At 39.4% G+C, this 26,465-nt stretch overlaps 3 protein-coding genes across 6 annotated transcripts in view; 2 read left to right on the forward strand and 1 right to left on the reverse strand.

Moving 5' to 3' along the window:
• Nucleotides 1–11,583, forward strand: part of LOC105387388 (tyrosine kinase receptor Cad96Ca) — a 57,408-nt gene extending 45,825 nt beyond the window's left edge. For all 4 annotated transcript variants that reach the window (XM_048622882.1, XM_048622885.1, XM_048622883.1 and 1 more), the window contains 4 exons: nucleotides 357–539; nucleotides 4,107–4,246; nucleotides 6,537–6,678; nucleotides 11,056–11,583. In XM_048622882.1, the coding sequence (XP_048478839.1) occupies nucleotides 357–539; nucleotides 4,107–4,246; nucleotides 6,537–6,678; nucleotides 11,056–11,280 (690 nt within the window). In that variant the 3' untranslated portion in view covers nucleotides 11,281–11,583. The remainder of the gene's footprint in view (nucleotides 1–356; nucleotides 540–4,106; nucleotides 4,247–6,536; nucleotides 6,679–11,055) is intronic.
• Nucleotides 11,584–11,674: 91 nt separating this feature from the next.
• On the reverse strand, nucleotides 11,675–14,235 carry LOC105387407. The gene has a single exon (XM_011558119.3). It carries the CDS (start codon nucleotides 13,805–13,807, stop codon nucleotides 11,822–11,824), a length of 1,986 nt encoding a protein of 661 aa, XP_011556421.3. The 5' UTR covers nucleotides 13,808–14,235; the 3' UTR covers nucleotides 11,675–11,821.
• A 2,395-nt stretch (nucleotides 14,236–16,630) lies between these two features.
• On the forward strand, nucleotides 16,631–25,526 carry LOC105387408 (carbonic anhydrase 12-like). Its single transcript, XM_048623089.1, has 11 exons — nucleotides 16,631–16,664; nucleotides 17,210–17,338; nucleotides 17,778–17,893; nucleotides 18,116–18,205; nucleotides 18,324–18,348; nucleotides 18,721–18,744; nucleotides 19,152–19,316; nucleotides 20,783–21,042; nucleotides 23,334–23,455; nucleotides 24,347–24,446; nucleotides 25,218–25,526. Exons 1-11 carry the CDS (start codon nucleotides 16,631–16,633, stop codon nucleotides 25,341–25,343), a joined length of 1,191 nt encoding a protein of 396 aa, XP_048479046.1. The 3' UTR covers nucleotides 25,344–25,526.
• The last annotated feature ends 939 nt before the right edge of the window (nucleotides 25,527–26,465 follow it).

A 26,465-nucleotide genomic window follows, 5' to 3' on the forward strand; every position in this document is an offset into this window, starting at 1 on the left:
AACGTGAAATAGTTACCAGTATCCTTACTTACAGAACACGTTTGAAGATAAGTAAGCTTCCGCTGCTTCCATACCTTAATACCAGATATATTATATCAGTGGTTTACTTGTCTAAGCTCATACCTCTATACCATTGACATATTTATATTACAAACTTAAGGACGCAGCCATCGGACCCAATCGTTTATGAAAATGGCAACCTCGCGCTGGCCCTAAAATCTCATATATCTGTCATAATTAGTTTGAATTGGGGCCAGCGCGCGAGTGCCATTTTCTTTAGGCCAAATATTCTGACGGGCGCATCCTTCCTTCTGAAATCATTGCTCCATACTCATTCTCTCTCTCTCTATCTCCAGGAGCCGACGCTGGTCATCATGGAGTTCGTCTCTCTCGGCAAGCTCCAACAGTTCCTCCGAGACTCCCGCGCCGAGCGTCACTACGGCAACACGCATGGGGGCAGCAAGTTCCTCACGTCCAGGGACCTCACGCACTTCGCCTTCCAGGTGGCTAGGGGGATGGAGTTCCTTAGCTCTAATGGGGTGAGTTGCTGATTTATGTCTTAAGCTTTCTTTTCTTTGATTTCTATGTCTTAAGCGGTGCCGTCATATAGCGGCCGTAAAGGCCATTCACACATATCAGTGTTGCTCTATGAACGTATTCACACTTGTCAGTGATATAGTCATATGGTGTGAATGGGCCTATACGGCCGCTGCGGTCGCTAAATGACGGCACCGCTTTGCTAGGAAACCAAAGCTTTAGTGCTTGTTCATCTTGACTAGATAGCGCGGTAGAACGGCTAAGGTCACGAAATATCAAACATAATAATATCTAAATCATGATAATATATCATGACTACTGTGGCGACATCTATAATGGATACGCGCAAGCATAGAAGTCAAGATATAGATACTGCAAAGAGATATCAAGGACGACCAACAGATGGCATGGAAGAGTGAAAGCAAAAATACCAAATCCTACATCGCGGTATCTAAGAAAAGAATCACAGCTACTCAGTATATATACAGAATTCCGACATTAACCGTCGGGCAGTTGCCCACCAAGCTAAACCGCCCAGCTTGGTCGGAGGATCCTCCCTTTTCAATGGAGGAGTGGCAACACCTTCGCTCCTCCATACTACTATTCACTACCCATTACATTCCATTCTCACTGCTGGGGCGCGGGTCTCCTTCCAGGGAAGGGTTTTAGGCCTAGTCCACCACGCGGGCCCAGTGCGGATTGGTGGACCTAAGGATTATCACGGATTACCTAAGGGTTCACTTAAAAACCGCACGTCTGGTCTAGGTGATCGCGCCTACGAGTAAACATGAAGAAGCACTTCAGACGTTGGATCACCCACCGTACCTCTCCCAAAATGACTAGGTATTATGTTGTTAAGGGTTTTCTCATACACCCACAGTCTATTTATACCGGTTTCGATAGGGGCTGTAGGGCCTCCCACACTACATTTGTGCCGCAACACAAGAACTCATCAACAAAGTTTTAAAAACATGATTAGATTTTGTAGGCATATGAAACATCCAGAGTAGAAAATGTTCAAAAAAGAAAATTAAAATATACAATGTATAACATTATAAGGAAATACTTGGAATCGTAGCATGGCTAATAATTAGATTTCTCGGAACACGATGTTTTATGCTAAAAACTGTAACACACGTTCCTAAAGATGTGAGATGATGAGAGTGTTGCCCTAGGGCTACATTATGATATAAGGGCTACAAGCAACTGAGAAACAAATTTCATATTCAAGTAGTACCTAATAGTAATAAAATATGCGTAAAGATAATGTGATACAGAAGTTAATCAAAGAACTCATAATTTGTTGAAGAGATTTTGCCTATACCCATAGCATAAACCTATGTGTATTCGGAGCCTTGAAAAGAAACGGGTTGGTTATATTGTAAATGGTTAAAGAAAGAAAAGATTTTATTTGGTGCTGCACAAATACACCCAACAAATACAAAAACAATTTAAATATAGAAATAAGAAACACCAAAATGAAACTAAAATAAAAACAAAATTAAATTCTTTAAAAAATTAACAAACAAAATATTGGCCAGCCTGTGTAAGTATATGGTGCATCAGCGCAGCGCCAAAAAGGTCCCGAGCTCAGCAATTACTGCAAGTACATAACGTACCTGCAGCGCTGATTTTCAACAGGGACCCTTTACTTACTTTTAGGTTACCGATCTCCAAACTATAAATACAACTGGCATACAATTTTACTAATAAATTAAATGTTTGCTGAATGTGTAAGCTTTGATTTAGGGAAACAGAAATAATTAAATAATAATTACCTTCGTTTTCATCTGAAAATATTATGATAAGTATCATTTTGGTTTGGCAGTGGAATAATTACAAATACGGATATTAAGAAGATTCATTTCATTTCTAATAGGTAGTTAAACTCAAGAAAAATAAATTAATATTTCTCGTAGAGTTTATAAATAGCACTGAAGATGTAGGAAGGCCCAGGCTCACCAAAAAAATGATCGGTGAATTTACGTGTTGAGGTATTCTACAGCGGAAGCATTGAACACGCCAAGACTGGCGTTCATATTTCTCCTTTTTATTCGTGTTTCAAACCTAAGCTGCATATCAACTTGTTCAGATCCATAACACAGCACAGGTACGAGCATACAAGTGTTGTTTTAAAAAGTTGTTTCAGTCAGTCAGTCTAAACACAGCGAGGAAAATGAAACCGGTGAATGAAAACTGTTTTTTTTGCTATGCTCACTACCTCGCTCAGTCCGCACTGTATTGGATGTTTATTAATGAAAAACCTGACAGCCGGTTAGTAGCTTTATGAGAAAGGGTAAGAACTGGTCAAAACAGAGTCTCGATACTCCTTAATTAGGAGAGAACTATGTGCAGCAGTGGATGGGCATTGACCAATCATGACCATTAATAGGGTAGACATATTAGTGCTCTCATACTTTATTACACAAACGTGGTCACATCAGGAACACATTTCACGTGTATACCTGTGGATATCGTTATCCCACATCCATATTATATCCTATTTTGTGTAACTAAATAAGCTTATCCCAAACATAAAAAGCATAATGTCAAAGTAAACAGAACCCTTTGAGAGCCACGAAGCCACGTTGACACCATTTGTGATGATGACCTTCCGACCGATTTCGGCCATGGCGACTGCCATTTGTGATACACTTCACGCGTCCTTGTGTCGAGGGGACGATTGATAAAGGTAGAAGTATTTCAATATTTGGTGCTCATTTCATTTGACAAACACGTTTGTACGCCCACGCTCTTTGAATAACTGTGTAAAACTTTTTGAATTAAATATATTTTTGGAGAGTTTTATCGTACAGAAAGTAAAAATAAATTATACTTATAGTAGGAGATACTATCTTTGACAATAATAGCCCTGCTCATCTAGTTGCTACATGGTAGTTGCGGTTGTGTTTGGCCTAGCTAGTTATTAGTCATAGACTGATTATAGGGCAAAACGTTAAATCACGTATATAGGACCTAGGCATAATTTATTGGGACAAAAGCCAATCAGGAATTATAAACCGCGTATAAATTAATGTAGGACAAACATAAATCTACTCTGAAATGTAAGATCGTGCGGTGAATACAAATATTAAATGATGAAAGACCGATCGATGCTAGGAAATGTACGCAGGAAAATTCCAGATAGCACCTTCTATTTAGGTTCATACCTACATACGTCTTTGCAACCTTTTTTTACAAAGTTAGGTGAAGAAGTAATGAATGGAAATAATTGAAATAAATCCTAAATCCTCAATTAATCCTAATGCAATCCTGTCTCAGAATTTTGTTAAATCGACGTCATGATATTTTGTTTCCTAAGTTTTCCTTACTAACATAAGGATAGGAACGGTTTTCAGGTATTAAGCTTAAATTGAAAATCTACAAATCCTAGATCTGTAATAACAATAACAACACTATAATTATATACTCCCTATAAAAACCTAACCTACCAGACATTACGCAAATCAGCGGTAACACCCACACCGCATCATCTACACGTCTATTAATCAGTTAATCACGCATTGAAGCCAATAATTGCGATGGTAATCACAGGCCCTTTGTTGCAGATAATCCACCGTGACCTGGCAGCGAGGAACATTCTGATTACGGAGGAGCGCACGTGCAAGGTGGCGGATTTCGGCTTTGCCAGGGACGTCGGGGGAACCCATGTGTACGAGAGGAAGAGCGATGGCCGACTGCCTATCAGGTAAATAACTGACGTAAAACCCGACATTCAACACTAAAAGTTGCATAACTTTGGAACGGCTTTACGGATTTTAAAACACTCGGAGTAACATTACCAATCACCCTAAAAACAAAAAAGAAATCGGTTCAGCCGTTCGCTACGCTATCATGGACACGTTAAACATATAACACCCCTCTTTATCGTCGGTAGTCAAAAATACGGTGTTAATAAACTAAGGATGGACAAACAGTTTGCAGGCGGAGTTAGCGGTCGGCTCGGCGTTCATAGTTTGCTAGTCTTGCGCTCACTCTATTCAAATTGCAGCATTGCGTGCGCCTAGTAACTTGTGAACGGTTTGCCTACTGGGAATGGGGCCTAAATTGGCAGCAAAATTTAAACTGAAAATATATATTATAAATTGGTTATCTACCTTCAACAAAGACAGCACTTTTAATTAATTAGAATCAGCTACATTAGGTACTAACACTCTCTACAATCAACTCATTATATGAGATAACTTATATCCAGACATCATGAGGCAAACACAGGCGCTTAAGTAGTTCAGGTTATTAATTTCCACCTTAAAGGTAAAAGGAAACTTAAGTACTTTTCTAACTTCAGTTTTACTAGCCGAAGTAGAAACGCCCTAATCTAGCTAAGGAGTTAAGCACTTAATCCGACTATACTAATACCACTAATACGGTATCGAGGAAATTTCACCACTTCCACTGATCACGACCCAGGGAGAAGGTAATGATATTAGGATTTAACCGAACATCCAATTTATTATGTGGAAGTGTTACGCACTGGAACATCGTGCAAGCCATCTCACATTAAATCATGTTAGTGTCAAACCATTGAACTCGCTGATTCTGTGCTCATTTTGTTTTCAATGGAATAAGATTTAGCACAATACCTTATTGTTATTTTAAATTCTGCAGGGGAAATTTTGCCTTTTCGGATTATTTTTATCGTGAGTATTTTTCCACACCCGGCTTTCGAAATATCGGAACACTCAGATAGTAATAAGATTAATAAATCTGTTCTTTCAGATGTGGACATTAAAAATCCTATATAGTACTACTTACTACAATTTTTTATAAATTTACCCCATAGGTACATACGCATATACATATACATATATATATTCATATACATATTTGTGTTTGGTGGTGCCACTCACTCAGTCCTGGCAGAATTACAGCGCTGTGATTATTTATTAATAATCATAGCATTATGCTAAGCCAGAAACCTTTTGCTAACATGATAAATAGACATGTTACTTATCTGTCTATCTGTCTGTTATATTAATGTCATGTGTTTATGTAAACTTAACCGTAATGTAATCTTTCTGTGTAACCTGTGTATGTATTGTGTTACATACATGGGTTCCGCTCATCTGGCATAATCTTTATTGACCAAAACTCATTTCGCATAACTCGTATGGTCTAAACTTTTTTGGCCGAACCATCACTTTGCCAAGACTTATGTGGCATAAGGCTCGTTTCGTCTAAAACTCTTTAGGCACTATCTTTAAACACCTAAGTTTCGTTTGCTCAAATTTATGTTCGTCTATTCTATACCTATGTATAATCTTGTTTCTCCTAATGTTATCTTAATAAATAATATATTAAGTATGTAGTAAATGTACAAATTGTGGTATTTTTCTCCTACATCCCGAAAATCACGATATTGTATGATCAAAAAATCGAAAGTTAACGACCAATATAATTATTACAAACCCGATGAGATCGAAACCTAAAAATAGGTGCGACGACGAGCAAAGCAAGGAGGAGCGTGTTAGGTGCACATGTTCATCAAAACCAAAGCGGAGCGCAGCGAAGCGGAGCGGAGCGTTTTCCAAACAGCGGAAACAATACAAGGCACCAGTTTGCGCTATGTAGGGAGACGCTCCGTCAAAGTTAAAGCCAAACGAATATTATTACTAGGCTATTCAAGATTTGGCCATACCATTATTAGGCTAAACAATGTTATGCGAAATAACTTTTTACTAAAGGAGATTTATGCCATACGATTTTCGGCGTAACGAGACTTTGACCAAACGTTACTATGCAATACGAGATTAGGCAAAAAAATCTTATGCCAAAAAAGGTAGAACCTACATACATACATACATCCTGACGTCCCTCAGCAGGGACACAGGGCTTTGAGAAGATTTCTCCATCTAACTCGATCTGGGAACTTCATCCTACAACTTTTGCCTCACTCTCCACAGAACGCCAGGTTGTATTGTGTTAAGTACTTAAATAAATATTTTTTATCGATCTAAACAACACATTTTTCCCTCCAGATGGATGGCGCCCGAGTCCCTGTACGACGACATCTTCAGCGTGAAGTCAGACGTGTGGAGCTTCGGCGTGCTGCTGTGGGAGGTGGTGACGCTCGGCTCCACGCCCTACCCGGGCCTGTCTGCCGGCGACGTCATGAGGAAGGTCAGACAGCTCTACATATATGAAACGAAGTCCTCCTTATTATAAAACGAAGACTAAATGTTGTCATAGTCCAGAGATTTGATAAAAACAGTAGTCTAAAGCCAGGTTTAACTTAGAACTATCTTTAGACTACGTTGAAAAATAATAAGTGGGATTTACTTAAATTAAAGTCTGTAATGGGGGTGCTGAAATTTTAAAAGAATGTGAAATGAAACCGGAAGTTTCTTGAAGAGTAGGTATAGTGTTAAAGCTACTTGGATTGTAGTTTACTATTCTTATTTTTAGTGTGTCGTTGACAAACACGAGAGACCTATTGATGTAATAGGATATACGGGGTGAAATGAGCAACTTTATTATTAGCCCAGGTTACCATCATCGTTATCTGACAACGATCAGGCGATAACTTTCTAATTGGAGCTTTTCCTATTATCCGTATATAATATGTAACATATCTAGGTAGAAAGGTATATAAGGAGTCGAGTGGTCTGGAGTTTTCCGATTTCCTCATGACAAAGGCACACATTCGATAAGAAAGGTTTTATGAAAAGTGAGTAAAATGGGTTCTTTAAGGTAGACAGCCAAATAGTAGTCTAGTATAATAAAAATACAGTAGCACGCTAAATACATTGAATGCAATGTTTTTTTTAACATTGCTTGAGTTTTTAACTTTATTATAAAAATGTAGAGATAAAAAATTACAAGGGATTAGAAATAATGGGACAAGCGACAATAATTTTCATGGAAAAGCTCGCGGGTTGACATGGCTTTGTCTGCGTTTCCACTAGGTTTGTCAAGCGTCAACTTTTTACAAAACCGTACCCATTTATATTAAAATACGGCTTAGTACAAAAAATACTGATATACTTACAATGATAAATATGTGATAAATCAAGGAGCAAGCGCTTCGCTAAAGCATGGTAATAAGAGAAAAATCAATCAGCTGTGTCGCGCGTAAATTTTCTGAATTGTTTCATTTATCAAACAATCTGAAGTATGGCCCTAGCACGTCTTTGCATAATGAGAGCGGGAGAATTAATGTGTTCTCCAGGCGTGCGGCACCTGTAACCTGGAGTGAACTGAACTCACTGTGAGAGTAATCAAATCACAGATCGATTTTGAGAACAACTTCTTTATGGCATACAAGTTTACTCACAAACAGTGCTTGGACAAAAAAAATATTGGACCCATATTGGGAGTTTTTCATCAAAGTTGTTACGAATAATGTACTTACATAGTAAATCGAAACAGGGTGACTCAGGAGGTCATTATAAACAACTTTTATAAAAAAACTAAATATCTTTGTACCTTTCCGGTGGAACCTGAGCAGCCAGTTGGCAAACTAATCAGACAGGCTAATACAACATAAAAAAATCAATACCGCATACCATATAATGCCAAGCAACACCACTTAATTTGCACGAAATCAATGAACTAAGCAAACGCTAGTCCAGCTCTAATCTTTGTCACCGACACGCTCAGAAAATAAGCAATTGTGAAGGGATAGTCGGATAGCTAAGTACAAAAGCAATTTATTTTTCTAAAAAAGGTTATGTGGCTTGCGTGTTTGCCCAAATTACATTTTATTATTATTTCAGCAAGAGCGCCTATATTATTTTGGGAGTTTTTTTTGTTTACCTAATTAGCTTTTTTGATCTCTTTTCATAAGAAGGGTTAGTTAACAAAGCCAAATTTAATCGGTCAGCTAGTTTATTTCGGTATTCAAGAATAACATGTAAAATATAATTTATAATCTCGTTATATTAAATGGCCTTAAAATATCATGAGTTTAAAACCCTGCTCTTAAAATAATGTATAGTTTGAAAGTTCCTCCCACTGAAATGTGAGCGAGCACGAAACCTACAATTTTTAGCCTAGTTGGGCAGAAGGTTTCAAATCTAAAGCATTATACAGTGCCTAAGTAGTTAAAACATAAAAGAAGATAATATTCACAAAGCTATACGTTAGCTCTCTTCATTTACGAGCAACCCTAGTTAGGTAAGTACTTAGTTGGAAATGGCTACTTTTTGCAAGAATTCGTATGCCTTTCTCTATTTTCAACGTTTTTAAAAGTATTTTTTTCTTCTTTTACCTATCTCCATTTAAGTAAAGCATTCCTGGAATACTTATAGTTAACTTACAAATCAAGCAAAGTAGGCGTGAGTGTAATCTAATTTCGGAATAAAGAAGTAAATGGTCACTTTATTTAAAGTAATCGGGACCGACAGTGTATGTTTTGATTCATCACATCACTCTTTGAAGAGACTCTTTCTTACCTTTTATTCTTCGATCATTTATTTTATTAGACAAGGCTTTCTTTTCTTTCTTTCTTTTAAAATATAGTCGCTACATGCGTAGAGCATTTTTTTCGGAATAAATGTTAGATGTCTATGTTCTATTTCCAACGTTTACCTTTACCTATTTTAACGTCATGTACCTTTCGTATTTTAAATCGTGTACCTTTACCTATTTTAATAATTAAATTATTACTGTACAATGTAGGTATTAGCAGTGGTCTAAATAGACATAGTTATGAATTTCTGATATTTATCCAGTTTTCTTCTAAAATGCATTATTAGGATAAAAAATAACGATAAAAAACCTATTTCATATGTCTATTGAATTGAATATGTACGTAATCACTTTCTTATATTTATGACGTAGTAACTACGATTATGTTATTATCTCCACAAACAAAATAATTGTTTTCACCAACACTTAATTATCTCAGCTCACAGATTTATAGGATTACGTGGCTCGCCCTAAACTGTTTTCAAGTGTCTTATATAACAAAATAAGCACCCAGTTTAAACAGTGTAAATGTCTTTTGACTGCCTTTGCTGGGTTTCAACAATTTAAATGTAAATGAGGTTATCTTTTCTCCGGAACTGGGGGTCTCTTCAGTTTACGAAAAACAAAGTTTCGTAGTGCTGCCACTTGTACGCTAATCATGACTCCCTTCTCTTTGTAGTTTGTATTAAATGTACAACGGCAACGTAACGATTGCACGACAGCTCTCTTTCGTTCGTTTCTTAACAAGCTAAAGTAACCCTACTGTTGAGTGATACATCCCGACGACGAGTGTTGTTTATTTTCACAATACATGGAAGCATGAATTGTCGACTGATATGATTTACTTATCATCATGCATGTTAAGCCTAACTTGGACTGCTTACTGAAGTGCACAACTGAATCAGATCAAAAGTTTTCCGCAATTTCCCTTTTGCAAGTCGTCGACCCACGTATAACGTAGTAATGTTGTTACAATACATTTTGTTGGTAACTTCTCTACAACCTGTCTTGAAAATTATTTACTCAATATTACACGCTCCGACCTGACTTAGACCGCGTTTTCGACGCTAGCGGGCGGAATGGTGGCCACGGACTAAATACTAGTAGGAATGATGCAGAAGATTTCGTGTAATTCTCCGCCATAGAGTAAATAATACTAGTACATTAAAACATCGCCCGCTGGTGTCGTGGACGCCGCCTTATTATCCTATGTCCCTAGATGGGGCAGAGGGCATCCACAGTGGCTCTCCATCGCAACCGGTCGTTGAGCTTCATTAAACACTCTAAGCGGATTAAAATTCCCGGGAACCAGTAATCACCTTGTTGCGTAGGTGTACAGGAAAAAACAGCTTCGAAATTCCAATATCCGAAATTAAAAAGTGACCCTTACTAAGGACATGGCAACTAAAGGGACTTTAATGGTTTTCGGTTTTCGTCCTTAAATCAGTGCTCAAATCAATATGAGATCCATTTTCCTATAAGCTTATTAGGGGTTAACCAGCCATCCAGATTCTAGGTATCAACTATAACATGAATCACTCTTGCAGTAATAATAAAAAGTAGCTAAGTAGTTACTAAGATATTTTACCAAGTCATTTAGCAAACCCTCGAAATCTAATAAAGATAAAGACGATCAGAATCATGTTCAATAAAATAGTACTTTATTAGTTTCACTTTTATTCGATGAATATTGAAAGAACTTTTTATTGTCTTTGATTTCAATATAGTATTTTATTACTACGGGCAGCCCAGACTATAAGAAAAGATGCAAATGGATAAAATATTTTACCAAGTAACTTTTAAGCGTAACGTTTTTTCCACTATTGGAATAAATGAGGGGTGATGTAAAAATAGAAAAACCTGCCTGAAGTATAATGCTGTTGCGATGCGCCTGGCCGTTCTTTTTTTCGACAGTTGGCGCGTCAACACCAAAGAACAGTTTTTTTTTCAGTACTTTTCACTTTCAGTTGACGTCATTATTACGTCACGTCGACAATTATTCGACCAGGTTCCGGCTAGCAATTTACGGGGCATACTCACGTGCAGATCAGTCAGAGATAATACATTAAATTACCTTCTTCTCCACAGGTCCGCGGCGGCCACCGGCTGGAAAAACCTGAGCACTGCCGCCGGGAGCTGTACAACATCATGTATTACTGCTGGGAGGCGGAACCCTCGGCTCGACCAGACTTCGAGGAGGTGGTGGCCCTGCTCGAGAGACTGCTGTGCACCGAGACGGACTACATAGAGCTGGAGCGGTTCCCCGACCACTCGTATTACAATGTGCAACATTTGGACGGCGAAAAGTTGTGATTTTGCGGTTATGCCGTTTTGGTGTGGAGGGCTTTCAGTGTGATGCGATTTTTGAGATTTTGTATGTTAGGTTTTTGTTTTTGTAATGTATTTTTGAATTGAATTTCTTGTTTAGGAAGTACTTAGGTAGTAGGTTTATAAGTTTATTATTTTGCACTAATTGATCCTACTTAAATATGATTTTTGTATCAAGACCAAAATCTAAAATCTAGGTACCTAACTGCAAAGATTATTCGAATATTTCAGATTGTAATCAGATTTAAATGAAATATGAGAGCAATAAATTCTCCTAATTTTATCTTCTCCTTTGTCTTTGTAATTAATTTAACTACGTAATTATGTATAGGCATAGCGGCATAGATAATAGAATAAGTAACTAGTCTTTAGGAATCTCAGCTACATTCCTCTTAAAGTATAAAATCATTAAATTTGTAAGAAGTAAGAATTAAAATAAAACTTGTAAAAATATTTTAACGTTTACTACATTGTATGATACATTACATTAAATCCACGAAATAAAATGTTACGTTTTGCAAAACAACTACTTTAATTTCTTAGCCAATTTCGTCTTTACCTTCTCAAGGTTACTTTTGAACCATTGACTATTGACGGCAATCTCGATAAATAGCACTAGCGTCCCACTGATATATCCGAGAAACAGAGCAAAGAACCCCCCCTCCATGTGCTCCAACGACAGAGGGGTGCCCCCCTCCCCCGCCTCCCCCCGCTGCAGCCGCGCGCGCCGCCGCAGCACGTGCGTCGCGAACCAATCACGGACGCGCTCGTTCACGCCCACCTGCCGGAACAGCATCAGCTCGTGCGAGAACATGTGCATGAAGGGGAACCCCCGCAGCGCCACCATCTCCAGCGGGACGGTGAACACGTTGGACTCGAAGGCGAAGTACTTGTGCTCCCCGGAGGCCGCGGTCAACTGGCCGAGTGATGCCGACGCGTGTGCCAGCTCCAGACGCGACACCAGCAGGGAGAAGTTCCGGTGAACCGCCACGTCCAGCATGGCCCCGTGCAGGTCCGCCACGTCCGTCCACTGCGCCCCGATCATGCAGTCGAACGCGTCGCTGCTGTTCTGGAACAAATCGTGCAACTCCTCGAAACCTCCGAACGCTAATCCACTCTCCACCATCTCTTCCACCGTTTGAATCTGGTACAAAAAGGGCGGGTTTGTCAGCACGTCGATCAACTTGGTCTGGTAACCAGTCACGAACAGGATGCAGTAGAGACTGAAAACGACGAAGAACATCCGCAGACTGAACTTCACCGGGCGTGCGTAGGCAGCGAACCCGAGGTTTGAGACCAGCGTGTTCATGAAACAATGGCCGATAGAGTTGTGGTACAGTGAATCTCCACTGAGATACCCGAAGGTTCTCCAACTGATCACACAAACGATGAAGCCGGCCACAGTAGAGTACCACACCAGGTCACTGAAGATGATCATCGGAGCGGCCCAGGGAGGGATGTTGAAGGCTCGCGGCACCACCCACGTGTATGCGTCCGCGAGGTACGTCGAGCTACACTCGAAGTCTTTGTGAACCTCATCATCGGGAAATATTCCTCCAAGCAAAATCTGCCCCTTCTTGGCTATCAGATCACTAATCGCACCTTCCCACTGCCCCAGAGTTTCTTCTCCTCTCGGTTTGTTAACAAAAGTATAATTTGGTCTAAAATTGAATTGCTTCAGCAGTTCGTTTATGAAACCTTTTTCTACGTTGGGATCTGTTATTTCCATTGTGACGAATGGCTGCCGCTCCAAAGCCAGAAGAGTTAAAAAACAGCCTTTCATGTCCCTCGGTAATTTATGGTAAAGTATTTTATTGGGTTCAGAGACCATACCTCGTTTGCAGGTGTTCACGACTTTGAGTCTACCCCTGGATGTTTCATTACTATACCCGCAGTACTTCGGTGGATCATAGGGTTTCCACGTGTAAACTAAAGCATTTCGTAGATTACCTGTCTCAGGCACAATAACGATGATATTGAATACATTCCAGCTGAACAGGCACGCTACCATATCTTCGGCATGTTCAATGTTGATTTTGTTCGACAAAGCGAAATGGAAATACAGTATGAGGAAGAGTGCGCTGGGGTTCCAGCCGCGCGCGCGGACCAGGCGGCCGACAACTTTGTCAAAGTCTGTGTAGGAGTCAACGATGACTACGACGTAGTTGGCGATGGGGATGGGGGCGAAGCGGTCGGCGGTGAGCAGGCGGCCGTCGGTGCGGGGCTCGCGATGGGAGGAGCACAGAGGCTGGTCATCTTCAGTTGGACTTGCTATAATCACCATGATCTGTTCCCGCTCTCTATGGATCTCCCTCAACAGGTCAGCTCGGATTCTTGCCACAGATGTGCTCATGTTCTGTGTGTGCATGAAGTACATGAGGCCTGCCTTGTGGAAGTTCACATCGATGATGGAATCCACGCACCGCACGTAGTCGTTGACGACGGTCGGCCCGTGCGGGTTAATGACGGCCGCGGCACAGTCACAGAGGAATATTATAAATAATATTGCCATGATGTGGGTCTAGTGATTTTGTGGTTAGAAATGACTATTATTAGTTGAATATATGTAGATAAAGTACCTATGTTGCGGACTTAGGTTCACTTGCACCGTTTTTCTTGTAAGCAATGTGTTGCAAAAGTCTGTACATTTATTGGAGATACGTAAGCATAATGTACAGTTAACCAGTTCCATTTATTGATTATTTTATTACACTTCCATATTAAAAAATACTTATTACGGCACTTCTCATTGTACAGATGAGTACAACGTGTGTTTTAGAATAGCAAACCCTGACGTAAATTAATAGATCGCCGATCACTCATATAATCCTAATAAACGCATTAACAACAGGTAAGTATGACTGATAGTTTACTATTATTCCCCATTTCGAGAGGGGTAGAGATGCATTAATCGCGTTTAGCATAACTGACTGAAATTATAGTGGTGCAAGTCAACAGAATATTCAGATCGTCATTTCGTGTGTAACAATAATTAATTATGACATGGAACTGCACTTTATTTACTTATATGTATAATAACACCATCATTAGTTAGTCATGAAATGCGAAGAAAAAACAACTAGTAGGTAAATAATTACGTTTAAATAGATACATAATACCAGCGTCACACTAGATTACTAGATGACCCAGGGGTGCAGACTGCAGAGGTTTACACTCGCGCGGGGTTCGATTCCTAGCCGACTCAGAATATTATTATGTTTTCTGATATTCCGTCATCATCTAAATCAGCCAATCTACCACTGACTTTCAGAATAAACAGCACGAGCCTTTTCTTACAAGAAACCAAGATAGATTAACATTACATAATTTTTTATTTTTTTTTTAATTTTTTTTTTTCAGCGTAACATGCTTCGTCAAAGTAAAAAGTAAAATTAAATTAATCTAATAATCCGCCACGAGTCATACCTGGCCCAAAAGTACCCATAATGCTTGCAGCGTTACCTCTTTGAATAGCAAGAGAGAGCCTTTGAGCCAAGTACGACCCGGAGCGACGATCATGTCCTCGCGAGGCAATACGGCGGCCTAGATCCCTTATGAGGGCTTTAGCTTCAGCACCCCAAACTCCGCTCGTCTCCACTGCTACAGGGACAAACAAGTAACGGTTTTTTAAATCCGTATACTTTTGGTGCTTTAATCTAGCGGCATTCTCAGCCGCCGAGCCCGCTACTCTTGCCGTTCCTGCTAAATGTGAAGCTGCAAACGTGCTAACACATGTGGCATCCCACAACAAGCTTCTGCCACGCTCCCAGGGGACCAGCGTTAGTCCATCCGGACGCTTCCCATCAGTGCGACTCAAACCTGGTGGTTCCAGGACGCACGGGATATTCGCCATGACCATTGCCCTCTTAATCAAGTCATTTAGCGCATGATGTCTTGGAAATCTACCAGCGCACTTGGGACAACTTAGACCATGATGACCCCTTGAGTCTACCAGTGCACCGCAAATACAATGATGCTGCTCACATATGTCGCAGCCGAGCCTTAATGCTACTGCTATTCTCAACGAGTCATCGTCCAAGAGGGTGCCCATTTGAGGAGACGGCAACGCGTGAAGCCAAGAGCCCGATTCAGGTTTTGATGAAGCCCTCACTCTCGCCAAATCTACACCTATACTGCTCTCCATAATTTTGTCCAAAACAGATTTGCACGGAACGTCATCCCAGGCTTTCTGGACATCAAGGTGATCAGGCAATTCTTCTTTCCTCTTCTCTTCTCAATCTTCTCTTCATACATAAATTGTTTAAAATTTAGTTATAAATTTAGCATTTTTTTATCTCTCTTATTAGCAGACATAATTCAGGATAAAACCCCACCCTGTATGCGGGTGCATTGTAATCAACTGAGAAGATGGGCCCAAGCGAGATTAGTTCCCGCTTTGCCTCCGCATCTAATACGGAGCAACGCCAGTAAGTGCAATAATGGAACATTACACTACCGCCAGATAATGGTATTAAATACTATCATTGGGAGCTATTACGGGTGCCGATATTCACCGCAGAGTCGTCCGAGTGTTGGTAACAAATACTAGAGCAACGCTTTAGACAAACGCTTTTAGCGATATTATGCTTACTGTTTAATTGTAACGTAATTTATATTACGTCTTTTTCAAGAAAGCTCTATTGTATTGTATCATATTGTAGAGCTGCTACCGTACCACCACCGACACATTAGCAATTAACAATCTATAAGCAGCGTCGCTCGCCTGTCAAACATCTGTAAGACCCATACAAGTTAGGTCAGATTCAAAGGCGACTTTAATGTTCGGTGGTGGTAACCCTACTGAACTAGGGTTTGTCATTGTCACCGTGGTGTTAGCTCAGTTTCCCTGAAAACCACCGCTGCACAAGAGGTTTTTCAATAAGACCGGTTTATAAGTTGTACAGAGAAAGCGAGGTTCCTGTATCATGTTTTTCATAGTAGGAGTTGTGGACTGCTGGGCAAACCGCGAGGTCGTATTATACTAAGGCTTGATGGGCTAGGCCTTCCCGTTAGAAGCACTTATGTTCCTTGGGCTAGACACAGCAATGGTCCACAATAGTTACCTTATTCTAAGATATCCATACATATTCTATGTAAATAATCTTCGATTCCATTTTCCAGAGCAATTTAATCATGATTTATTAATCAAATGTCAAAAGGTAGTCAAAACAAAACAAAAATCTATTGAATTCGGATCCATTCGGATCTGTTGCCTAATTAATTTTTCACTTCGGGGAATATCACGAATATTGTATAAATATAAAATATGGAATCAATACCTACATGAAGAATTTTAAATGTTCCTATGGCTATTATTTATAATGTGTGTTTCTTTATGTCGATTGGCATCCGTGCACTAAATCCTTCAGGTAAATTATGGATTTTTGGGTTACTTATAATATAATACGCGTAAGCTTATTAATTAATTAGCTACTTACTGAAATCGAAAAACACAGTACTCTTTCCATTAAGCTTAACACTAACACAATTTCGTGAAAACTATCGGATAAATTAATTATTCATTCAAGCTCACCGAACTGTAATATACATACTTAATAGATATTATGGTCTGCTAATTTCACTTTTTATTATTGTATATTATAGATTTTACGAAGAATTTAATGACATGATACCTACTCATTATATTATTTACTCATAGGACTCTATAATTTGCAGAGATAAAGCATTGCTCTACCCGCATTTTATTAAAATATTTTAGCATAAAGGAAATAACGTTTTATATTTGTATTTTGATTTTAGAAAATTGATTTGAATTTTTCGTTGTTCAGTTTAAATAAATTCCAATGAAATAATTAGTTAACTGTTATAAATATTTTTCTTTTTGAATACCCATTGCTAAATAGGCATTACTAATTAGTATACCCTCATAATTGTATGTTAAATAAACCAACAGATAGAGCAGATCTTTCTCCGTTCAGTGCGCAGACGCAGCCGTCTTACATTGTGAAACACAATCCGACCCCGGCTGAAGAAATCTATGAATGGCTTCGAAATAAAAATAGCATTTTAAGCAATTACAAAGGTACTTACCTCGTATTTATGTTTTCTGTTGTTGTAATCATAAGGATTCATTATGTGAGGGTTGAAAAGAGGCTGTAAGGGAGAGTTGCTCTAGATTTACAAAAACCTAGCTTTTCAGCTTGCATCAGTCTTTCCTCTCATTATTAATTAATATGTGAGAGTGATGCAACATAGAGTGCCCATGTATCCTAGGCTTGGTTCTCTAGATATTATAATACGACATGTCTCTATACTGAGATGAACCTTAATACTCAGGAGTCTTCATGACCTGAGGGGCTACTCTTGCTTGACGAAATGCAAGAGTTTTGTAGAGTGTCAAGCAATCGGTACGTTTTAAGCACGGGGACAAAGTCATGGTTACTGCAAAATGTTCGCAATTTGTCAAGCTACGCTGATCCTTCTTACCTTCATCTTACCGTCTATGTCTTCATCATCATCAGCTGTTCGTCCCTACCAAGACGACGCGACATGCCGCCCCAACACCCTGAGCGATGATGCGGACGACATCCAGCGACAACTGGATAGCGAGGCCAGAGACAGATTCAAGTATGGTCTTGTAAGTTGAAGTTATTTACCTATCTCCAATGCATAAAGTTATGACTCATGATGACGTAGAGTCCGTTACGATGTTTATAATAATATAGTCATTGGTAAAGTTCGATACTTTCATGAATTGTTAGCTTTTAAGTGTACCTACCTAAGTATAGCATACTAAACTTATATCGGTCTATTTTTGTGCGTGGCCCCTTTTCTCTTTATATTTATTTTTATTTCACAGCCGAAAACTATTTGGATACTAAATTTCCCATTTACAACGCCCGTGTCAGTAAAAAGAGGACTCTTCCATGGTTGCGCTTCTTCTAAATGTGTTAGTAACAACAATATTTTGTAAATATAAAGGAACAAGAGAACCTAATACTTACTTACGATCCTATCCATACGATCAGACAGAACCAATCATAAATAAAGATTTTAATTATTTTCAGCAAACCTTTGATACTTCTAATGAAGGTATGTATTTAATAAGAATGTAAATATTTATATTTAGGTATTGTACCTCTAGATGTATGATATATGTCAGTGACATTTTGGTTTATGGATGTAGGTACCTACCTACCGAGAGTGGTTTAGTCCCTCTGTTTTTCGAAATTTCACAGTTCGAACCCTGACAGATATCTACTATTTCCTTACAATACTTACATCTAAGGGAAAATTATGTGGTAACCTGCATAAGTGCACATGAGTTGTGTATTAGGTAGCGCATCGTATATATAGTATATTCCAAACTAGATGTGCATAATAATATTACTATCAAAATTTGATGTATGCTAAAATAATCATGCAATAGGATATTCCATAATCATTATCATAATTGTGTTTCAGCTATTTGGGAGTGGAGCTATCCGAGTAAGTAACATTTATTGTTCCGCCTAACTGAAATCACAAAATATTTTATTCAGCTTCGCGATAGCATTTCAAAGGGATATTATGTAGTTAACTTTTTAAAGGTAACAAAAACGTCATGCCATGAATTTCAAGCATTTTACATTTCAACTAAAGAGAGGTACTGAAAATCATAAAATTACTAGGGTTACTAGACTTAAGGAAAACCGTGATATATCACATCACTTGAGACAGCTTCTTTCAGGCACCGTTCAGAAGGGCTAGTACAGGCCGCATATAAGACGTGACAAAAGTTCTCCGTCGCGCTCGCTCTCGAGACTGCGCGATGTGAGTGAGCGCGACTCAAATCTTATGGCACGTCTTAATTGCGCCCCGTGCCAGCCCTTTAGTAATAGTGTTATTTACACCAGATGAGTGTCAATGGGCGTGCCACTTCCCGGCGTGTGGCGGCCCCCTGCAGTCCCCCATCAACCTGCGCCTCGACAACGTGGTCCGGGAGAGGATGCGACCGCTGGACTTCCACAACTGGAACCAGAGGCCCGAGGAATTGACGCTGAGGAACGATGGGGAGAAATGTAAGGAAATATGCCTACAGCACATCTAGTATAAGTTTGTCGAATACTATAAATGTTTACGTTTTCTGGCATACAAAGCGGCGCCTCTAGAGGAAACTAACTGAAACCTAACTTTTAGCGTTTATGTAAATTTCAAAACCCGTAGCAGAGCATCTAGTCTGGGTGGAAAGATAGCCAATAACTTGAAGATTTTAAGTGTTTTCCCTTCAGGGCCCGTAGTACATTTCCAGCCTTTATTGTAGAAGGTCTCTACACGTTGGTATATTTAAATGTGGTTAGTTATAGCGTTTTTTCAGTGACTAAAACCTTAGCTGCTACCGTACCATAATTAGTAAAAAACTATATTATATGCAGAATTCCTTATCCTAACCAAATGTAACAAAACTTCACTGCATTGTAGATATTGTTGATTGATATATGACGATGGATGTTAGCTGAGATTACTTGGAGTAGGCTTTACACCAGATAGCCACAATCTTCTGAGTATAAATTTGGAATTACTGGGTCTGCCAGATGAAGGCCGAGAAAGTTCTGAAGTATCTTTTCAACGATATTACTACTTGTTTTTTCCTTGGTTGCCTTCGGATTAATTACACGCGATTTGGTTATGTAGGTACGTACTGTAGCTAATTGATGTTCTCATTTAGTACAGTCAGCTAGCAGAATGAATTAGATTTGGTTAGAGGCAGAGTAGTATTATAAAATATACTAACTACGATTTTTACTTTTTGCAATGTCTGGCAATAGTACGTAGGCTGTATTCTGCCAAATGTAACAATTTGACGACTTTGATAGGTAAAAATTAGAACCTTATCGTTATTATATTACTTATAACATGAAGCTCAAGTTCTTCTTGAAACAGTTCATAAGTACCTAAATGGCCTAAATATGAAAATAGTTTTGTTATGGATCGGAATATCGGAAAATTACAACAATGTTTATTTATCAAAGAAGTTTTTGCTGAATCCTGTTCTAAGAACTCACTGGCAGTACGGTGGCAATGTTTTTATCAAAGACTTTTTTCCCTTCTCTGTTCACTGCCCCCTAATCATGCTACATTGCGTAGGCTGCTCTATGTCCCTTCGTAGTTACAAAGATCTTCCCACGCAACCACCAAGTCAGGATAGAAAGAATGCGTATTCAGACTGTTTTTAACTTTTGATTAATAGTACAAATATGCCTATATCGTTATGAATGGATAGACTGTTTTGAATGAATCATGGCCAAGAGCTTGTGTAGGATACAGGAGGAATTTTTGAATAAAATTAAATTACTTATTCACCAAAATTACTAACCTGCCGTGGCTTCATAATCACAACCCAGCACGACCCCACTACTAGATAGGGCACGGGCCTCCTTACAATGAAGGAAGGGTTTTAGGCCTAGTTCACCACGCTGACCTAGTGCGGGTTAATGGACCCCAACACTTCCTAACTCCAGTCCTCACCTCACTCAATCATTCCCAGTGGTGATCACCGGCCGCTGGGCGGGCACCAACATGCGGCCCGCCGTCTCCGGGGGCCCCCTCTACCGGCGGGAATACTGGTTCCACTCCCTCCACCTGCACTGGCCCTCAGAACACGCAATCGACGACGGAGTCCTGCCCTTCGAGACCCAGTCGGTGCATGTTGCTGACGGCTACTGTGACCTCGCGCAAGCCACCAACGCGTTCACGGCTGGCTTGGATAATAAGAGCACTGTGCTCATTATCTCTAATATGTATAGGGTGAGTGTGCGGTTGTTTTAATTAGTAGGACATAAATATATTGTAGAGTAGCTTTGACTGTGTACTGTGTGGTGGTCAGTGGGAAATTAGGTTGGAAATTGACTCTTGTTTAAAATATATGTTTATAGAATGTGTTAATACTTAGATATAGTATTACTTATTTATACACACAGTAGACATATTTTATATAATAATATGTCTACTTTGTATATAAATTATTTCCTCTCTCTGTAGGTGTTTTGCTTGTTTCGTATCTCTCTAAATTACATTTTAAAGATCAAACTCGTGTAAGTATCGAGAGTAAAAGTTGAACCTTTGTCGAAAATCTGGATAAGTGAGTTCTGTCCAGGCACAAATTGAAATGGTATCTTAGGAATTTTACGATAAAGAGTAGTAATGAAAACGGGCGGGTGCCTGGTAATGATAAATAAATTCGATTTGTCTGTGCCTCGGTTCACTGAAGAAAACGGGAGCTTAATCGCAGTGCCCGGTATTTTTAAATTGGTAACCTATTAAATTTATTATTCATCCTAATAATAAATAATAATACCTACTTACCTAAATCCGATGAAAGCACAAAATAATCACCTATGATGATACGGTCACGTGGATATTAACCGACTTTTAGTAGATGATAGTTATATGTATATCTCTGGGTACACAAAAAACACACTACAATTTTTAAAATGGATATATGTATATGCCTGCAAAAACTATTAGGTGGTTCGTTTACAGCCTATCCGCCACAGGGCGGTACAAACACAATCAACAATCAATTTATCCATTTTACACCCCATGCTCTCGTAATCCAGCTACCTCTACCCCCAGTAATCCGATCCGACATCAGGACAGGAGTTGACTGACAGAATCTGCTGGTACAACTACAATCATCCCATTTTACACCCTATACTACTCATTATAACCTACTGTACCTCCTGCGGGTTGACTATAGCTCGACAACTTCGTGCGCGACCCTCCTTGCGGGGTGACAGACGCGGAGGGGACGTGGTACCCAAGACGACAGCGGGTAGCGGGAGAGGTAGCGGTGAAGGACAACGCGTGCACTGCACGTCATTACTACGGCAGTCTCGGCCGAGCAGTCGAGGCGGCCACATGTGTTGTAAAATCTGTCATAATCTGAGTTCGACGCACATGAGACCACTGATCCTGAGACCATTAGTCTTGGGATGAGTGTTGCATTTACCTTTTGAATTTTTATAATCATATTATTATTATCTATGATACGTCAATAAAATAACGTCAAAAACCACAAATCAAATAATTTCGCAAATAGATTAAATCGCATTATAAAACTATGTCAGAGTTCAAGAAGATTTTGAGTTTACCTTGCTTTATAATTAGGTTTACTAAATTCATTCGATTAATCGAAACTTCAAATTGTCACTTGAAATGTTGGCAGTTTGGGTGGAATCTGTGGACGGTGCATATTAAAAATAAAAAGGTAAGGTGGGTAGTCGGATGAGCAGGGACGGACTGTCATTCTGATTTGAATTATTGAACGGGTCGGCTGTGCACCTTCCGCAGGGATCACCACGTTTCGCTATCAAAGTTAATCCAACTGTATCAAGTGCATCCTCGTGTATTTTGTAAGATTGATCTGTGATTCCGTATAAATCGAGTGTGTACTAGGTACCTATCTGTACCTTTATTTCTGGGGTGTGATGATGAATGGCGATATCAACGACCTGGCTGATAGAATCATGGACCAACCACCGCTAGCTCGTGCCCACTCCCCGACAACTATATGTATAATCTTCGGGGGTTTTCTGTAAAACCGTGTGCCGAATCAGCCCTGCTAAGCGGCTAATGGTTGGTGCGGCCATAATGAGTAAGCCTATTACACGACAGACTAAATGAAACAGATGATGAAGATGACGATGACGACGACAACGTGACATGGATAAAATAAAATACTTTAACATAAATAAATACAAATACACTGCATATTAGTCTGTCCTCAACTACCAATGATATATATATATAAATAAATAATGATATATGAATAAATAATGAAACTAGTTTAAGAACCTTTTTATTGATAAACATAATTTACTCTTACATTACTTCACAAATAGTGACACGTTATCGCGAGATTTATCCGGGCACACTTTTCACCGTGTGTACTCGTGTTCTAAAATGTCGTGCTACCTCGCCCCCGCCGAAGTTGTCAAGCTATAGCACAAAATGCTTTTAGCATTAAGTCCACCCTTTGTACTATTATTTGTACAATAAACAGTTAAATGAATAATAACAGCTACCTCTACCCGCAGTACTCGGACATCAGGTCGGAGCTGTCTGATCTGGGTCTGCTGGACTCGCTGCGGCGCGCGGCGCGCGGGCGGCGCGGGGACATACCGCTGCCGAGACGACCGCTCAGCTTCTATGTGCCACGGTAATACCCTTATATTCAAGGTCATTGTCCACCAACCCGTACTAGGCCAGCGTGGTAGACTAGGCCTAAAACCCTTCCTTCATTGGAAGTAGAACCGTGCTCCAGCACGTGAAGCAGCGTGATGGGTCGTGATGGTGATCATAACAAAAGTAGTTTAGAATGAAGAGAGCTGTGATATAATTCCGGATGTGCATCTACAAAAGACTCACCCTGTATATGATGAAGCGCTAGGATGGCTATAATTATATAGGTACATTGTACATTGCGCAGTAGTAACTCTGACTGATGTGCCGAGTGTCCCGGGTTCGATCCCGACCACATATTTAGTTTTTTTTTAAACACCGCCATTTGCTCTCGTGTCATGGGGATTGTCCGATATTTCAATTGAAATTGGCTGTATAAGTATTTGAGGTGGCCAATGTCCTTTTACCTACAATAAAAGTCCACCAGTAAAAGCTTTTGAAAATTTTGATTGTCCTTCCTACGAGGTAGAACCCACGCCGGAAGCCTCAAAAGGATAGTCACTGCACCCACGCCACGCTGGCATTTTACTATTTATTAAATGGCATAAAGCGTGGAAGTGAATGAGCACTTTTACTAGTAAATTTATAGTAAGATACGTTCCTGTATTATAAAGCCAAAAATATATGACGCATTGCAAATTTAAAATTTATGAAGTGTTATTTTCATTTTGAACATTCCATGAGATGATATCTTAATATTTATAGTCATGTTACTCCCTTGTGGAGCTTAGGGCTGTAGATATTCTTCGCCACGCTTCCCTATCTCGAGCCGCCTCCTTCACTTGTGCCCAAGATAGACCCGTTCTCCTCATTTCCACTTCCACGGATATCTTAATAACCTCTAGTAATAAAAGCTATATATTCCCAGGTTCCAGGACTACGCGACGTACCGTGGCTCGGTGCCGTTCCCGCCGTGCACGCCGTGTGTCACGTGGGTCGTCCGGGGCCGGCCGCGCACGGTGCCCAGGGTAAGTCTTGTCATGCATTGTCAGCTCTCACACTCTAGAACGATACGTCACTTAATCGCGGGAAAATCGACTGTTCATGGACCATTCAGAATTCTTTAGGTACATAGCCTAACCAACGGTAAAAACCGCCGAAATTCAACGCTTAAGTCTCATAACTATAGAATGGCTGAAACGATTTCGAAAAAATATGCCTAGGCGCACTAAGGGTAGCGTCACATATCAATATCACCCTAAAAAGCAGTACAAAAATCGGTTCAGCCGTTTTGAAATTAGAGTGTTGCTACCACAGAAAGATACACAGATTCACAAAAACACAGACTCGTTAAACTTATAACACCCCTCTTTTTTCCGTCGGGAATTAAAAAGATAGCAGATGATGGAACTACGCACTCTATTGTCTCTATTTCAGTAAATAGTTCCATCGTCTGCCATAAGCGCTCGTGTTGCAAAAATCGTTCGCTTTTGGTTTCGTCTAGGGCGCAATTTATACTGAACTGTAATCGTCCATAGCTCTTAACCTTTTGCATCCACTCTGGTCTCACGGGATTCAACCGGTTAATAAACGCTACAATCTGATCAGCCTTCCTCTAGCACTATTGGGCTGATTTTTCAATAGTCAGATAAGTGTAATCTGAGGAATAAAATTGTAGCTGTCACTGTCTAATACAAACATTCACAGCATCAGAATTATTCCTCAGATAACTTTTATCTGACTATTGAAAAATCAGCTCTTATAAACGGAAAACTATAATTCTACATAATTATTTTCAGTGCGCCATGCACTACATAAAGAAACTGAATACATGCTACGGGGCAATGGAGGTGAACACCAGGAGCCTGCAGTGGTCCGGAAATAGAAAAGTATTGTACTACCCCAACTACCCCACCGACTGCTGAATCTATTTGCAAACCTTTTCATTTTATGACTAAACGGTAAAACGCTTAAAAGTATGTAAGCTTCAAACTGTGATTATGTATTCAGAACTGAATTTCTTCAGTGCTACAGGAGATTCCCGTGGTTAATGTATTCGACATAGTACTACCTAGTTATAATAGTTATTACAGGAGATATCAACTAGTTATGTAAATCTTTATATTTATTAATACTTCATACTGTAATTTTACTGTTCTATCTATATAAAGGTATTTTGTTTGTAGCACTGAAATGAAGTTCCCTTATGTAATACTTACTTAGTTTAAAATATAGAATTAGAAAGGATATGAAGTACTATTCTTCTTTCAAAGTTTTCCAGTTGAACTTTTTTTCGTAAAAGCATCAAATGACTTTCCGTTTGTTAGGTTAGGTAAGAGAGGGTTCATTTCTCAAAGAGAAAAGTGTAACTAAAGTACTTCTTCTGGTTATGGAAGAGAAAACTCCAAAGTATTTCAATATCTTCTAAGCGAAGCTCAAGTAAGTATTTGTGTAATATCTATTCAACAAGTAGGTTAAAGCGAGCGCAAACTCATCTGCTTTCAAAGTAAATAATGAAAACACTGCAGCAGTAACATAACAATTTGCAGAGTAGGTTCCTACCTTTTAACATATTTTTAGTGAGTCGTTGGCATACTAGCTAAGAATAGCTTAGGCTTTGTCACCTTCGTGAAAGGATGGCCAGTCAGGCAGTCAGATTAACGTCTGTTACCGTTATGTACTAATATCATCTAACATATTATACATCTCTGCCTATACACCCCTCAATGAGGTAGGCGGAATGTGCATTGATGCTTTATTTTTTATTGTGTCATCCCTACTCTATTCAGATATTGAAACCAGCAATCATAGTTGATTGTAGGTACTTTCTGCGCATTTAAAATATTGATAACTCAGCTTCCAGAAATATTGGAAGCAAAGACTTATAGGTAAAAGTTTGGACATCTAACTGTTATTTTGGCTGAACAAACAACGTCAAGAATAGTTCCAAGATATTTTGATAGAAACTTTGTAGACTGGTGCCCGCGCAGTGGGTCATCCAATCGATCACTCTTAATAATTCATTCATGCATTGATTGCACTCTATT

The sequence above is a fragment of the Plutella xylostella genome, chromosome 9, assembly GCF_932276165.1.
Source record: "Plutella xylostella chromosome 9, ilPluXylo3.1, whole genome shotgun sequence".
NCBI lineage: Eukaryota > Metazoa > Arthropoda > Insecta > Lepidoptera > Plutellidae > Plutella > Plutella xylostella.

Excerpts from the sequence above, each read along its gene's own strand:
- LOC105387407 (XM_011558119.3), bottom strand. The coding sequence starts at position 13,807 with ATGGCAATATTATTTATAATATTCCTCTGTGACTGTGCCGCGGCCGTC.
- LOC105387408 (XM_048623089.1), top strand. The coding sequence starts at position 16,631 with ATGTCGATTGGCATCCGTGCACTAAATCCTTCAG. Across the intron at positions 23,456-24,346 it reads CTCAGCTTCTATGTGCCACG|GTTCCAGGACTACGCGACGT; the intron begins GTAATACCCTTA and ends ATATATTCCCAG. Across the intron at positions 24,447-25,217 it reads GGCCGCGCACGGTGCCCAGG|TGCGCCATGCACTACATAAA; the intron begins GTAAGTCTTGTC and ends AATTATTTTCAG.